Below are 16,869 nucleotides of genomic sequence, written 5' to 3'. Positions count from 1 at the left end.
AAACCACACATTTTCATAGGACTTCTCAATGTATGCAGCCAATGTCCTCTTTCCAAAATGTTCCTTTGCCATAGTATGAATGCCTTTAATGTGTTTAACCTTGTAGTGACTCTCAGGCAGGAAACTGCCTTCGTTTCCACTTTATTCCTGGGATTTTGACATACAGCTGTTTAGATGTCTTGCTGAAATTCCCAAAAGGAAGCATGTGGGGAAGAGGAGAGTGAAAATTTGGTCTCTGGTCACTGCTGGTTGTTTCTTGTTCCCCTCACTTTTTTCTTTTCCCCTCGGCTTGTCTTTTCCTGCATCCAGTTAATAGTTTAAACTACCAACGTTTGATTTTCTAATCAATAGCATTTGCTTTCTTTTAGAAGTCTAGTAAATATATGGGCGCAAAGCACCAGTATATCTAGTTTTCCATCATGCCTGGTGTGAAGGTGAGCTAGTTTGGGTTTTGGTTACTTGCATAAGCTGGGCTATGATGGAATCCCCGAGCTCTGTGGGCTGTGCAAACTGTGCCCTGAAGGGGCAGCATGGACATGTGGAAAAACTACTTGACAAGCCTTCATGGAAATAGTAAATTCTATAGATTAAGCCCTCAGTACCTCAGCATAATTTACCAGGGTTTGTTTTTCTTTCTGGATTTACAGAGATATGAAAAATGCTGTAATTGGAAACAACAAACAAAAAGCCAACTTGATTGTTTTGGGAGCAGTTCCAAGGTATGTCCTTTGCTACTCTCCTTTTCACTGATTCACAACAGATCTGGAATAATGATCCTTAGATCGCAGGCACTTTTTTGTTTTAACTTTGATTGTAGTTGACTGCATACTTTAACGTACCTGAGAGATACTTGAAATATCTGTTAAACTCATGTATTACAAAACAGGCTGGTGAGTAATGCTTTAATTTAGAATTTCATATAATTCTCTAAAGTGGTCTTGGTGATTTTTATGAAGCTTTATCAGCTCAGGAATGAAATCTTAATTTCTGACATTGATATTAATGATGGATGGAAGTGGTTATAACTTAATCCTGTTCTTCAGCCAATTGCCTGGTGAGTTCACAACTGAAAATGTGTAAGGTTATGTTGAAAGACATAATTTAAAAATATTAAACATCTGAGATAATTTGCTTGTGTTCTCCACCTGCTTCAGAGGATTAGAAACCATTGATCATACTTTATTGCTGAATTACTGCTTTAGCTGATATTAACATTTTCCGGATCCTGATTCCACTAGTACAAATGTAGCAGGTAATTTAGGTGCTGGATTGCTCACGGCAGCTTTCATTTCACCCCTGTTCTTGCTTTCAGCCACAGTGCGCAGCAGCGGGGAAGGAAAACATTGAGCACTGCAATAATTGTGCTGCAAGTATGGGACCCACCTACGATCTTTTTACTTAAGTGGCTACTAGGTCCCAAACCGTCCTGCTTGAGAAAGCTGCTTCTGGCTTGGCAGAAAATGCATTTACTTGCGGGAAGTATCTTCTCATTTACAGACTGAGTTGTCAAGGCTACTCCTTTAAATTCTCTAGGGATTAGCTATAGGGAAACCTCCTCTACAAAACCTGCTGAACTATCTGCTGTTTTGACCAAATATGAACAGATGAAGAGAAGGCTTCACATGAGAGAAAGAAATTGAAGTGGGCATTTGTTGAAGTTTATGTGAAGTTTAAGGACATTTTTTTGGCAACAGGCCCTAAGAGATTCTTGTGACTATTGTTGATTCTTGTGGTTCCTGTTTTAAGAGTGACAGAAGATCTCCAGCTTCCAAATCTAGAACCTGCCTGTTCTTAGTTTGTATAGGACTTCACGTTCCTTCAGTTGTCCTGCTTTCCGCTGTTACTTGTTCTATGCCCAGTAATGAAAATCCAAAAGTGTTGGGTTTTTTCCCTGTTGTTAATGCCTTCTGGCTGTCCAAGTAAATGATATGTTAACTGTTACTACAAATAAATGACTGGGTTTGGAAAATCTTAAAAGGTGAACTATTGCTCTTCTCCTCACTTCAGTAAAAGTTATCCTTGAGTGACAGGAAATCTAATGCCAAGGCTTTTCAGACTAGAGATATAAAAGAAGGTAAATGGGCTGGGTTATTGTGAGAAAAGATGATTCTTGCTGGCTAAAACATAGATGTCATCATCCACCCCCAGGTGCCTTTCTGAAGGCTTTAGAATTTCCTTAAGGTGTTGCAGACAGACTTAAATAGGTTATAGACAAGTTGGATTAGAGAACTTGTGTTGTTCTCTCTAACAAGGTGGAGGGAATTCATTGGCTTTTTTTAACATGCCTTGTAACTCGTGAAATGGCCATTGAAGCTGTTAGGGTGGGAACCTTTGGAATTCCAGTCTGCAAAGCCAAATGTTTCCCTCCGAAAGAAGAGGAGCAAGCAAGCTAGCATTCTTTGTTTAAAGTCTCCTCTGCAAAGCTGATGAGAACAGTTTTCTTTTCACAGAGCTAGATTGCAGTCTCCCAAGGGAAGTGGATTCTATGCTGTGGTGGCATGAGGATTGTTAAAATGCTGCTGCTGCTGCTTTGTCCTGTGCTTCAACTTCTTGTTTATTCATTTCTTGCTTCTCTCTTCTTCTTCCCCAAGTATTCCTCCAGCAAACTTTTGGAAGAGACCCTTTAGACCCAAAGAACCCTTTCAGATTTCTGTTATTTAGTGGAAAAGAAAACAGTATGTTCAAATATTAGAACAGACTCATGAGGTTTGGAAACAGGTCTCCTAGACTTGCATCTATATTTGAAACTGGGCCAAATACTACCAGTAGGTGTGAAGTGTCCCTATGATTTTAAAATATTAGACTGCTGCTTGGTTGGAAAGAAACACAAAGTCCTTTGAAGACCATACAGGAAGAAAATGCTGGGGAAGAATGACTGAATCACTGTCATTTGTAGGCCAGTGGCCTCCTGAGTCTACGAGCTGTCTGCTTACTTGGTGTCACCTTTAGAAAGGGGATATATCCATATCATAAATGAAAGGTTTTTGTCCCTTTGAAGGTCAGTCTGACCTATGGTTGCTTCTTGACCACTTGTTCTGAAGAGGGTGCTGAGCAAAACAAAGCTGATAGCAGAAAGCTTGCAGAATCACCATGTCTGGACTTAAGAACTAAGAAGTGCTAAGAGCTGTACAAATGTGTACACAAAAATGGTCCTAGATGTTCAGAATATAAATGTAGCCAGCCTGTATGTGGAATTTGTTTATTAGGAAACTATTTTCTTTCCGTCTTCCACTATACAGAATGAGAGTTATTCCTTTACGTCGGCATGAAAGGCTGGCCTAAGGCACCTCTGTCAAGACTGCACAAGTTTTACTTTTTGAAACTGTTTCTTTTTAGTAGCAGTCCCAGAAAGTAAAATTTCTGAAGTTTGGTGGGAAAAATGGTATTTTAATGCTGTAATACCAAGTTCTTTCAGTGGCAGGCCAGCTTAAAAAGTCAACCTTGCCTAAAAATGGTTTACTACTTGTACTGTCCTTCAGTTTTCTAGCTTTTTTCTTCCACCCCACGAGTGCTAGCAGAGAATGAGGAAGCCCATAGTAGTTATTGGTGTGCTCCTTCACTTGGCAGTTTTATAAGAATACTGCAGCTCTTGTACTTACTGACATGTCAGACACCTTGTCAGAGTCCGAGTTCAGTATTTAAAGCTTTTTGTCAGTTGCTGATACCTCCTACATAACAAGAAAATAACTGAGTCCTCAGTTCAAATGTACATTTTTCTTTTCTAAGTGATCTTGATAGGACTTCTGACTTAACGGAACAGTGTTCATTTAGCAGCAGTTAGTCTGAGTTGTCATCAAAGCCCCTTTCTGGTGGAGTTTATTACAGAGGCTAGAAAAATGCTTGTTTACTGTGTCATCATATTCATTGCCATTTAATAACTCCTAAGGCACAGGGGAACTGAAGATTCACTGAAGCGTTCACCAGGACCACCCAGATACCTCACAATTTTTTGACGTAACTTCAGAAGCTCTGTGGTACCTTGAGGCCTCCTGTAAACACTTTCCCACAAACTGCACATCAGCTACATTTTAAGGCCACTGAATGAGTGGGTGGGTTAGGTCCTGTTGTAGGCAAAAGTTATCGCTCTTAAGCTCTTTCTGAATTCTGCATTAAACAACGTAAAGTCTCTGACTTACGTAGATGGAATTGGAAAACAAAAAGCTTAATGAAGTGAGCATGAGAGTAGATTCTTGATAACTCTGTTTTGCAGGCCCATGAACCACTTCCTGGTACCCTGAATGATAGGATGTTCAGTGGTTTATCATCCAGTCAACAGTTGGGCCTTTCAAGCTCATGGTATATGTCCTTCCTTTTTCCTTCATCTGGTGGATGGCAAGGGGTAGAGAAGGCAATATAAAATTCCAGTCATCAGGGCACAGCTTTGCCTTCCTGGCCATTGTGCTTACCAGTTAAAGCTCTGACCTGGGCTAATTTGTCAGAAATGTTACCTGAATCAAGTTATTGCTTATCTAATAGTTACTGAGAGTTTCATATTTAAAGTCTAATCCACTTCAGAGCTGTTTTCTCTTTAAGAGCTTCGGTTCTTCCTTTGCACCAAAATGACTACCGTGTTTTTTAAATCAAATCTTAAACCAGGACCTATAACAAAAACACTAAACTGTTCTTGTCGCTTACCAGAAGTGATTTTCTGACTTGCAGCTGATTGTTCTCTAGAGCCTTTAGGCGCACAGTCTGTTTGGAGCTGTGACGTGGTAGTGTACTTCTTCCCAAAGCTAAAGGCCTATCTCTAGGTACCTGCACCTCAAAGAACTTTACATAGTTAATTTTCACATTTCAATAAGTCACTTATTAGGGATTCTATTTAACTATTGGTCTTTATTTTATTTTTGAATTTATTTGGAGCACATTTTAAATGACATGTAGAACAGCTGGTGAAGGTTTGCCCATTCTACCATTTGAGACTGCAGTTCTGTGAAGCATACTGTTAGATTGTTTGGGGAAGCAAAAACTAGTAACAATTTCATGGGGTTTTGACTTTTTTTTGGGGCTGTGAACACACTAACATTGACACACATGACATTTTATGTTTCAATTTATTCTTAAACATAATCAGATTCATTCAGGAGGTGTTCTTTTAGAGTTAGCCAAAAAATAAGTTTGCTTCTTCGATAGTTGTGTAACCTGCTGATAAGATGACAACATATCTCTATTAACTGGAAAGTTCTTTTTTATCCCAAAGTCTGTCAGCTAAGGAAAAAGATTTTATATAGGCTGGTGTCCACACTAAACACAAGAAAGATACCTGTAAAGATTTTGCGTGCAGTATTAGCTGGCAAATACTGGAAGAACTAAAACCAATGTGCTGTTAAGTAAGTAGAGGAATTCACATATCTGTGATAGTGTTTGGAGTGTTTCAATGTGTGTTCCTTTTGTTTTGAGATTTAAAAAGAAAACTTAGGTTAGTTTTGCACCACCTCGTTGCTTTCAGCTTTTCTTGGAGTTACTCAGCTAAATGTCAGATAATGTTCTTAGTTAAACAATTCATTTACTCTTGAAGTAGAAGACGAGCAACACACTGCCTACGTTTCAATATTTAGGAGTAAAGAGGCTTGTGCATATAGCGTGTGTGACTTCAGTTTAACACCAAGAAAGCATGTCTGTTGGTTTGTGTCCTGGAAAGCTTGGCCTTGTGTCTGGAATACGGAGCAACCTGCTGTAGCTGATCCTGCTTTGAGCAGTGGGTTGGACTAGGTAGCCTCCAGAGCTCCCTTCCAGCATCATCTCTTCTGTGGTTCTATGACCTGATTTAATGAAGATTGCCTTTTTATGGCTAGTTTTTCCTTGAGGTTACCCTTGAATTCAGACACTCACTCTAGAAGTTCGTTTAATTAGTGTTTTTTATAATGTTGGTCCTAAAGGACTCGTCATCCTTTAACCATAGGAAAGCAAGTATCTGCTTGACAGAACCGTCTCCTTTACAGACAGGGTGTATTAGCACTTGCCTGAGTATTCAGCTTTAAATCCATTGTTAACTCGTATAAGGAAATGCTCCCTTATGAGTGAGAGTATGGTTTCAATGGAAGTCTTAATTTCTTAATTTATGACTTCATATGCTGAAATTATACATGAAAGATGCATTTGTGCAAATACATGTTGTGCTTGGTGGACATGGTCATGCAAATATATTTGATTAGACAGATTAGACAGAGCAGTATCGAGCCCAGTGCTGTCCCAAAGTGGTTTTAGACAGAGATTTGCTAAACCACCTTTGGGGTTATGCACTGATCCATGGACTCAATACTGAATTTTGGTAAAGGAGGAACAGCACAGTAGTGAATTCAGAGTTAACTTACACGGATCTGACAAGATTTTTTTCTTCTTTGTACTTGGGGCAGTAAAGCCATTGAACTGTTTCAGAGACCAGACTTGGCCGTGGGTTGTCACTGCAGTGTGAGGCTGGGTTGCTGGACAGCTGTGATCAGGTTTAGCAACAACAGATAATTTGTTGAATGTTTTCTAGCTTCTAATCTTAAGGTAGCCACCAAAAAAGGGTTCTCTTGTTGGAAGAGTTCTGGAATTGTGAAGTGGGAAGAGCCAATGAATGCTGGAAACTGGTATGAGGAATATTTGTGGTTTTGTTATTTTTCCTCTGTTGCCTATGTGACTGATGATAAATGACGTCTGCTGTTGAGTGATTTTCTATGTGATGGTTTATTTTTTTCAGTTTCTTTGTTAAACAGATGAGCAGAGACATAGGAGATAGGAAGACTGCCCCATAGTAGCAGAAAAATGTATGTACATCTGCACCTTGCAGTGCTGAAAGGCTGCTGGTGGCAATAATGCAATCCATCTCCACCAATGGAAGTACTGAAAAACAAGCCAGACAGTATATTAAAATGATTTAATGATTGATCCTGCCTTGGGGCAAGCTCAGTGACACGAGGATCTGCCCAGATTCCTCCCAGCTCTGCTTCTGTGATCCTCGTTGCCATGTTACTGACCTGCTGACTGCAGAAGCTGTAAGGTGTTGGATCAGCTTGGACTGCAGGACCACTGCCAGTGGTGGTAATAAGAACTGTACTAGTTATGAATTATGCACATCTCTTGAAACATTCATGATCTCTGGTGTGTTACCAGCTTGCTTTCAAGAACTCAGACTGCACATTTGGGCAGTTTTACTAGCTCTATCATGCACCTTAGTGAGGCGTTTTGTCCAAACATTTTGGACATCTTTATGAGGACAAGGTGCAGTTGCTTCTTGATGCCTTGTTCTGTTCTTGGCTGCACTTCACATAGAGATTTTCTGTGTTGTGTACTGTGCCCAGACTTCATGGTTTGCATGCTTAGGTGAAGGAGCTTCATCTGCAATGCTGGTATTTTTAAAGACTTTCTTTGCTGTAAGTGCTGAAAGGTGAAGAGCAGAGGCCCTAATAGGCCTCCTGTGGTTGTCTTTGATTTTTTTTCTTGAAAAAGTCAGGAGTCAGGGCCTATTTACATAATTATATGTCTCTTTATGAGGAGTAACACTCACCATGAGGGTTATGTATGACCGGAGCAGGGTATTCTTCTAAATCAGCTATGAATACATGAGAGTCAAGGCAAGTATTTGCAGTCAGCAGAATTGTATTCGAGCTGGTTTTATTTAAAAGTTGTGCAGCCCTCTGTCTCTGAAGTGCAAAAAGGACATCGTTAATATAAGCTGTACTTCTGATGGAAACTTTTACATGGTATATTTTCATTAGAATTTTAAATTTCAGCTTCAGAAACATCAGGTTAAAAGTAGCTTTATGATATCTCACAGTATCTGTTCCTAAGGAGCTGCAAGAGTCAAATCTGTAAAAAAAGAAGTATTAGAAAATTTATTATTGACATCTTCTTTCATGTGCAGATACTGGATGTTGGGCTGTGATATCAAATGGAGTGGAATATAGTGTATGCAATGGAGAGTTTCAAAATGCAGGTGAATCGGAAGTAAAAAAATAGCTTAATTTTTGTTTTAAGGTTGCTTAGCATCCTCAGACAGAAACCTTTTAAAACTGGTTTGTCTCAATGAACAGTAGTTTTTCGAATGCTGGTCATAGGCTGCCTGATTCACTGATGTTTCCACACAGGAAATTCTGGAAGACTTAGAATAATGTTTGCATGGTTGTAGCTTATAATCGTAGATGGAATGAACAGTTTGCCAATAAACTTCTTGATAGGACATCAGTCTTGAGCACAGTGGTGAAATGGTTGAAGCAAGACTCAAAGATGTTGCTTTATATAATGCCTAGAACACATTTTTTCTAACACAAAAAGTTTGCATAATCTCAAAAATAGCCTTACTTTGATTAAGACAACTGACCTAGTCCTAGAAAATATCTGAGCCTGTGTCATGCTTCAAAATAATGCTAAACTGAATCACTGCGATTCACTGTGGAAGTTAAAAAACTTTGAGTGCTGTTCATGTGAATCTACCTGTCGGTCTTCAGGGGTTGTGTGGTGCTCCCACATATTCCAGTACAAACAGCTGCAAGGAAAGGATGTATTGGAGTGGTCTTATGGAGGAAGACATAAATTTAGCTCATGCGGACTGGAGATAGTGCTAATGCACTGAGATGTGAGCTTTTCTTCAATCTAGTACCAAAGAAGAGAGGCCGTACTGTAGCAACTTGAATATCCTTCAAGTTACCTTAAAAGTGTGTGCATGTGAACAGCTTTAGAGAGCTGGGAGCGCCTTGGGGTAAGAACTAGGAAGAAGGTTAGCAGTGTTATACGCTGAATTAAAGCATTCATGTTGTAAAAAGGTGAATCAGACAGCACTGGCTCAATGTAGAGTAGCAAGAGTTATTTTCAAATGAAACTCATTAAAGAGAAAGGTGAAGAAAAACTTGATGGTAGTCCCTATTCACTCTTACGTGGAATGTGTTGTGCTTTGTTTTTAATTCAGACCTCATTGCTCAATCCTTATTATAATGCTTCAACATTAATTAAGTGAACAAAAATCAGATTGGATGCAAGTTGTGATACATTAATGTTCTGTGATTTGTTCTATATATAAGTTAAAATGTTGAAGCATTAGAATAAATTACTAGAGCTGTAAGCTGTGGCTCCTTGTTTGGTTCCTAAAGGAAAAGCTTTGCTTCCCTGCTGCTTGCAGCACCACAATACTGGAGAAGTAAGGGGTGTTTTCCTCTGTAATCCACACGTGTTACTGCCTCCTTTACAGACACTAAAGTAGTCAGAACATTTTCAATGGTATAGTTCGAAGCTGAGTCCTACCATCATGTTTCTCAACTTGACTTTTTAAAAAAACTGCCAGGTCCTATTTGCTTTGTATGAAATTTTTCAGAAGCAGTTGTCTTTGCTTTGTAGGCTTTTTTAGCTTGGTAGTAGAGTTAGCCCAGACCCCTGGCTCCAGCTGGAGGAGACTGGGAATTGACTTGTTGCTTCCAGAAGTGAGACTGTGACATCTCAGTTTAGGATACATCTATTTGACTAAAAGCCATAAAAATTGCTAATATATTCGAGTCCTTGTTTGTAAGAATCTGTAACTATTTAATTTATCACTTCATGTATTTTACAGAAAATATTCTGTGTACTTTTAAAATGATACTCAGTTCCTGCGTCGGAAAATTCTGAGGCCAGTGATTGCTTTCTGTTAATGCTGTTTGAAAATTAATGCTTAAAATGCATTCAAAAGAGCACATTTTAAAAAATTTGCATGCGGTCCTATCTTGTTTGATGTATTCTCAGACTTTGAGTGTTCACATTTTGGGATTGATGCTCACTGGGACTTCCCACTTGTTCAGAGGTCAACCCCTAGGCAAACAGTAGCTTTTAATTAAGCATTCTGTAAGCCAGCAGTAAATAATATGCCTTGGTAGTACTTTCATCTGTATATTCATTGCGTATGTTTCCATGGTATAGTTTTCAGGCCTTCTTGCAGTGGACTGGAAGACGAGCATCCCCCATAGTAGAATAAAGAATCATCATCATTCCAGCAAACAGGGCATTCACCTGTTTTGTGAAGGCACCAATAATAAATATTCAGATAATCATGGTTGAATTAAAGCTCTTGTTTAGTCATATACTTGAATAAAAGGTATGTTAAGAATCATGGTACTATAACTCAAACTGTTACCCTGAGCTTTTTCCACATGCCTGCTCATGGGGCTTGATGAAGTGCTGAAAATATTCTTTTACTAACAGCTGAGTTTCATCGCCTTCCCAGGTACTTTAAGTGCTTCAGAGGTTTTCTGACAATTTGTAAGTGGGATGGAATGTCAGAGAGTGAATTTCTGTTGTTTCTCCCTAACTGTGTGGTCTGTGTTCAGCCCAGATTGGTGAGCTCTAAATCATGCAAGTCTGTCTTATAGTACACGACTCGGTGCACCACACCCATCTCAATGATCTTCAACAGAAAGGAAAATCTGGACTGTTCTTCTTCCTTGCTAAGCTGCTGTAGTTACCATTTCTTCGGCAGCTTCTTTCCTTCGAAGTTTTCTACTTTGTCTAAAATATTGTGTGGTTTTCCTGGGTGAATCCCCATCAGTTGTTCAAAATGCGTCGTGCCTCCAGCTGACCTTATTTTTGGTTTCTAGACTGTCCATGGAGTTCATTGAAGTGTTTCTCTGGATGGATTTACCATCCTACCTCAGTTAGATATGATTGCCTGGATACCATTACGGACATCTGAGAAACAGGCTTTAGTCACGTAATTGCTCTTGGAAGTGCAGGGACAAGTGGAAGAAGTTGTATTCTTTATAAACATTAAGGGAAAATATTTTAGGAAAGCCTTCTAGAAGCTTGAAAAGTCCAAATATTATGTTTTAAACTACTTAGCATCAAACGTTGGAGTAATGTTTATAAAAATGATGCAAGATCTGTCCATTAGCTTTATTTCATTTCATGTGTTGTAATGAGCTTTACTGCGGGATCTCAGACTGAAGAGTGATTCAGCAAGAGTATTAGCACCGTTTTGCTGCTTTGGAATGTCTGTTCTGTGCTTTTGGTATCTCCTGAAGCTCTCGGGCTCTACAGAAGTGAGTTAAGGTGGCTTTAGCACAGCCTTGTTCCAGAATTTCTGCAGGTTTAGTACAAATTGCATGGCTGGCTGATAAGGGATGAGGCTCGAGATAAGAGATCCAGGTTAAGTGGGGGCATCTTGTTCTTAAAAAATGTGGGCTATGAACAAGTACCTTATTTATTTAAAATCTCAAAAATCCGTATTATGACCTTTCCTTTTATCTGCTGCGTGTACATGCTGGTTTTCTACCTTTTTATTCTTTAATATTAATACATGGGAGGAATGTATTACAAATATCTTTGAATTTGTGCTAGAACCTGGAAGTATCAGCCTAGTCCGGGATGGACATTAGTGTCCTGTCCCTGTGTTTCTTGTGACAATAAAAGGATGTGGTCTTTGTCTTTAATGTTTAACAGTAGCTTATTAATGCACAGTTTCATCTTTAGCAATTATATGGGCTCTCCTCACTTGAAACTCTTCATAATGTTATAGTTTATTTAACTACTGAGTTTGCAATGTTACTTGATGTCAGTTCTCTCTTTTACAGAAAGAAACATGGATGTTATAATATGGATGTCTAACTGTGGAAAACCTAATCTGAAACACAAGTGTATTTTAAAGATTTAGAAAAGGATATTATTAATATTTAAAAAAAAAATTGTATGTAAAACCTGAACTTAAGTTTTCATCTTCACCAATTATAAAGCGTACTTAAGGATTTCTATTTTAAACACATAGAAAGACTATAGATTATAGTGAGCATGTTTCATTTTCACTCCTTAGCATTAACGTGGTTGTAACGTCTGTTCCAAGTGCAGACTGTTGATGGGAAAGCAAATAGCAACTATTTTCTTTGGAAGAAAACAACCTTCAGAATTTAGGCTGCTTTTGGATTCTCTAGAACTCCCTTTACATGACCGAACATATCTGGACACGGATTATTTATCAAACTCCTTTAAAATCAGAGAAGGCTGTTGGCATGATCTGTATGGGGAAGATACATCTCAGAGCAAGTTTCCAGGACTTTATATTGAAAATGGAAGAAAATATTATTGTATTTCTAAATTGATGTCTAGGTTATTGAAAGCTATTTTTTGTTTAAAAAGTAACTGGCACTGACACTTTTAAATTAGTAATTAGATCTGTATTTGCCAACACCTACGTCAGAGGAGTCTCTTAGTATTCCCCAGACAGTTCTGTGTCTGAAAGGCTTTTTAGAAAATAACCAGTGAAATAATTGATTTAGTCTTCATTCTTGGTTTGGGTGGTGGGTTTTTTTGGTGTGGATGAGTGGGGGTTTGGAGATCTTACATGGTCTGATCTAAGAATAGGTATTTTTCTGTAACAGTATCCGTAGTGGAAACATAGGGATCGAGTGCCTTAAGTCATACTAAAATTACTATATCGTATACTCTATAGTTTAAAATAATTGTAAGAAGTAATTTTTAATAACCTGCTTCTACCTGAAGCTAAATTTTAACAGATCTAAAGCTTTTTATTCTTTCCTCCTCATGCAGAGATGAAAGATTATATGTAAGTTGTTGCTGATTCCTGTTTTTGGCTGGTCTGGGTAGTTGTCAGTATGTGTTTTAAATTGCCAGCTCTTTAAAGTCAAATCTTTCAGCTTTTTAAATACTAAAAAGAATAAAAAAGTTTAATTTTTGCTGTGAAATAAAGTGATACAGATTATAGGAGATATATAACTGTTTCTAGCAGTGGGGTTACAAATAGAACACGTTGAAAACTTCTGCAACACGAGCTTACAAAATGTGTGTGCTGAGAAAAGTCAGGTCTTTGGTGTTAAAACAGATGTTCAGGTTACTGCAATAAATGAATTAATATTTTGATCTGCTCATGGTGATTCCTGTCAAATTATTTTCTACGATAAGGGATTTTTCTTGGCAATTAGCGAGCGTCACTCAGAGTCAGAACAATAGATGAGATTGCACTTCCCATGGAGTAGCTCAGTGCCCAGAAAACACATCTTTTCAAGGATGAATTTCAGCCTGGATCACTCTGTGCCTTCGCACATTACCTCTTTATCCAGAACCTGATCTAAGGCAGAGAACAAACCCAGCTGTCTGTAAAGAAGTCATAGTAATGGAAAGTACTCTGTCCCATTCAGATTGGGATTGAAAGTGGAATCCTTTCTTTATTTTGTAATGACTTTGCCTAACATAGATTATGAATTTTACTTCTTTCAGAAACACCACTAATCTTTACCTTGAATATAACGCAGCTGATACTTCAAATCACACAGTACCAGAACTTGTAGCTTTAGAAACGTGTGATTTAATTACCTTAAGTATGATTGTTGACCTTTTCCTAGAAGCTGGTAGTACAGGTATGGTTAATTTTGATAATCTGAGCTTTTTTACATCCCATATTCTGTCTGTGTTGAAGGCGCCCACAGGAACATGAAGAGCAGCCAGATGAGCTCCCCTGAGCCACACGGGCAACTGGCGCCAAAGAGCCTCTGGACCGTTAGCTGGTTGCTGTAAGAAATGAGAAGAATTCTAAAAATTAAAGGATAGTATGTATGCAGTACCAAATTGATGTACATTACTCAGGAGTAGATTAATACAAGAAATTAGAAGAGGTTTCTAAACATCAGGGATAAATGGTCTTTCAGATGAAACAGATAAGTGAGGACAAAGAGCCTCGATGCCTTTTTCTGATGAGTTTGTAGAAGGAGTGGGTTAAAGAAAACAGCCATGATTCCAGAAATCGATGCCATTCTGAATTTATGCTGGTGTGATCCTTTCAATCTGAAGGAAGTTGAAAAACAATCTGTGCTTTTGGGTTACTTGCATCTCACACGTTAATTTTGTGCCACATTTCAACCGTGTTGCTTGTGTTCAGGGAGATATTATATTTAATCTCCTTAGCATGTGTTTGTGTTTTGGAACTTTTTTCCACCATGAGATTAGTTACATCCCACAAAGGGTACACGTGTGCTTTGAGCGATTCTAGTGGCATCTCCACCTTCTGGCTGCTGTCAAACCTGCCTTTAGAGCAAAGCAGATTCGCAGTCGGAAACATTTTAATCCAAATAAATTGTTAGGGAATAATGGGGGATTATTTTGTTCTTCTTTTCCAACAACTTGGTAAATTATCTGCTACCTGGGATAGTCTGAATTCTATGTAATGAATGTGCTACTTGTAGGTATTGACGAGACCTTTGATCTCACAGCTTTCTTCCAGTGACATGCTGTAGTTACATCTGTTGGCCTTTTACTTTAGGTTTCAAATGTAGGGGATTCTATAATAAGAAGCAGTTTCTGCCTTACAGAAGTGGGAAACGTGTGGAGCGTGTGTTAAAAATACTGCTCCGTGTTACTGCCTGTCGTGCGGCTGCTTGCGCTGCCCTTGGTGGCCTCTTCCAGTCCCATTTAAATTACATTTAGCTACTGTGTTTCTGGTTATTTTTTCCCATGCGTTTGACTTAGGAAGTCAACTTTTGGAGCATTTTGCTCAGGGATCTGTTTACCCAAGTAGCTCTTTCTCTCCCCTTCAGCACTGGGGCAGGTGGTGGCTTTTGGTTTCTTTTTGCTCCTAGAGAAGCTTCAGTATATTGCCTGGCTTTAGGAGACACCATTTCAAACTATAGAGAGTAGTGTTATTTAATTGAGAATATTTCTGTCTTAGCTCACTGAATCTAGAAACGTGATGTATGTTGCATATACAGAGAGAATTGTTTCTCTGTATCCACGTCACCTTGTATGTAATGTGGGAGCACCAAGGTTTTCATCCTAAGCTTATAAACCATGTGAATCTCAAAGTGATGATCTTCTGTGCTTATGCGAGGTGGGAATCCATTTACTACCTGGGCTCTTCATATGTCTCAAATGTATTCGGTGACCTCTGCTGTGGTTCAGGCTCTACCTATATAACCTAAAGTGTGTTCAAAGGGGCTCCTGGGTATCTTAATTCTGTTCAAAGAACCCAAATTGATTGGGGCCCGAGGAATGTGTTTGGCAAGATGTATTTTAAGTTTGAAGTGATCATGTTTAGCTATGATTCAGCTGCCTTCCTGCACATAAAACTTTTCTGAGCTTTCTTTGTGTTCATATATGTTCATTTCTCAGTGTTCAAAACTCAGATTACTCTCAGCCCACATGCTTATGCTTAATGATGGAATTATTTCACAGCTGTGACCCAGAAGAAATTCCTGCCAAAGACAACAACCATCATGACAGCGGTAATCATGCCCCTAGGTGTTAGGGGAGACACATGAGGTTCCCTTTCCCATTGACGTCAACCTGCAGACTCATTTCCTTTAATTGAAATTTGGGATCTTCCTGGTATCCTGAAAAACCTCATCCTGGATATCGGCACTGTGGCACTACATTTTTAGAAAAAACTATGTGGTATCTTTCTACCGTAGCAGCAAGTAAAACCTGTGTAGGAACGCGTGATATAAAAAGGTTCTTACGAATAAAGTGCTCATCTTACTCTTTTGTTCAGTCTTCATCTTTGTATTAAGGAATTCATCATCTTTGCATAGCAGGATTCAGATTTATTTTTTTCTAGACTTAAAAGTTCTCTTCTGTCTGAATTTTCCTATAAAAATAATTCTGTTTCCAGGCTGCTGTATTTACTTCAGCAAGAAACCTCCAGCACAGAACTGAGAACAGAATGCGCTGTGGTCCTCGGAAGCCTTGCGATGGGTACAGAGAATAATGTCAAATCCCTACTAGACTGCCATATTATCCCAGCCTTATTGCAAGGTACTTTTCTCTTAATGGATCTATGTTAGTAAATGTTCCTGAAGTACTCAAATAAGCAAAGATAATGAAACTGAATAGTGGCTTTTGTCTATATTTATAGGATTGCTGTCACCAGATTTAAAGTTTATTGAAGCTTGCCTGCGATGTCTCCGTACCATTTTCATCAGTCCTGTAACTCCAGAGGATCTACTGTACACAGTAAGTTGTAAGCAGATTATTTTGTCCTTTTAAAACCTACAGAGTTGGTGGGAGTGAAAGATCTTGTTGTCTGCAGTAGTAACAAGGACTTGTTTGACCAACAATGTCAGCACTTCTCAACTGTGCTTAGGGCACCTGGCTCACCTAACTTTTATAGCAATGTTTGAAATGAGATGGTCCACAAGGTAGCACACTGATAAAGAACAAACCTAAAATTTTCAGGCCTATGTGCAATATCAGGGAGTAAATAAATTGTATTTACAGGTACCGTTATCACAGCTATATAGGCAAAAGTTAGTTTCTGAACCTTAACGTTTTATCAGACACTGTGCTCCCACACGAGACATGAGGGTGCTTGCTTAGTTTTTGCACTTCACATTGAAGAGTTTCTCCTCTGAAATTCCTTTGCTTTAAGTTAATATACGTGTGATTTACATTTAACTGAAAGGAGGATAGAAAATGTCCCCTGCCATTTCTATAATCTTGAGTTCCGCTTGGAGCATGTGAGCCATTGGATGCTGACAGCGTTAAGGTGCCAGGGCAAAGCTGTGGATGTGCAGCCCTGTCTGTAGGCACTGTGGTCTCTTGACAGCCCCAAATCGATCACAGTCACTTGGAAGGAAGGCAAAGAAGGATGTGTGTGCTTCCCTCTTCCTTTGTCTCAGTGGAAGGGGTGAAGCGGGCCGAGATTTCATACTTTCTCCATGGTTCAGGTGTGTATGTTGTTACTAGAGACAATTTCTGTGTGTTAACAGTCTTCAGCAGATTTTCTTCATGACTTTTGTCTAGCTGTTATGCAGTTCCGTAATGATGTCTGGTTTGTTCGCTGTTCTTTTTCTAATGATTTCTTACATTTATCATACCAGAAATAGGTATGTAAATTTCTCTGTGGACTCAGTTTTACCATACACCTATTCTGAATTCCATTTGCTAGTTAGTCCATCTCACAGAGTCTTTCTGCAACTCTTCACA

The 16,869-nt window shown here is 38.9% G+C and overlaps 1 protein-coding gene across 3 annotated transcripts in view; it reads left to right on the top strand.

Annotated features, from left to right (window-relative positions):
- ARMC8 (armadillo repeat containing 8) overlaps positions 1–16,869 on the top strand; it is a 66,185-nt gene that overhangs the window by 14,734 nt on the left and 34,582 nt on the right. For 2 of the 3 annotated variants that reach the window (XM_080350103.1, XM_080350102.1), the window contains exons 3-5: positions 648–719; positions 15,557–15,699; positions 15,800–15,897. In XM_080350103.1, the coding sequence (XP_080206229.1) occupies positions 648–719; positions 15,557–15,699; positions 15,800–15,897 (313 nt within the window). The remainder of the gene's footprint in view (positions 1–647; positions 720–15,556; positions 15,700–15,799; positions 15,898–16,869) is intronic. The other variant, XM_080350104.1, reaches the window with a different exon arrangement.

Source organism: Nesoenas mayeri (assembly GCF_963082525.1).
Source record: "Nesoenas mayeri genome assembly, chromosome: 9".
Taxonomy (NCBI): Eukaryota; Metazoa; Chordata; class Aves; order Columbiformes; family Columbidae; genus Nesoenas; species Nesoenas mayeri.
This window is presented reverse-complemented; position numbering and strand designations above follow the sequence as displayed.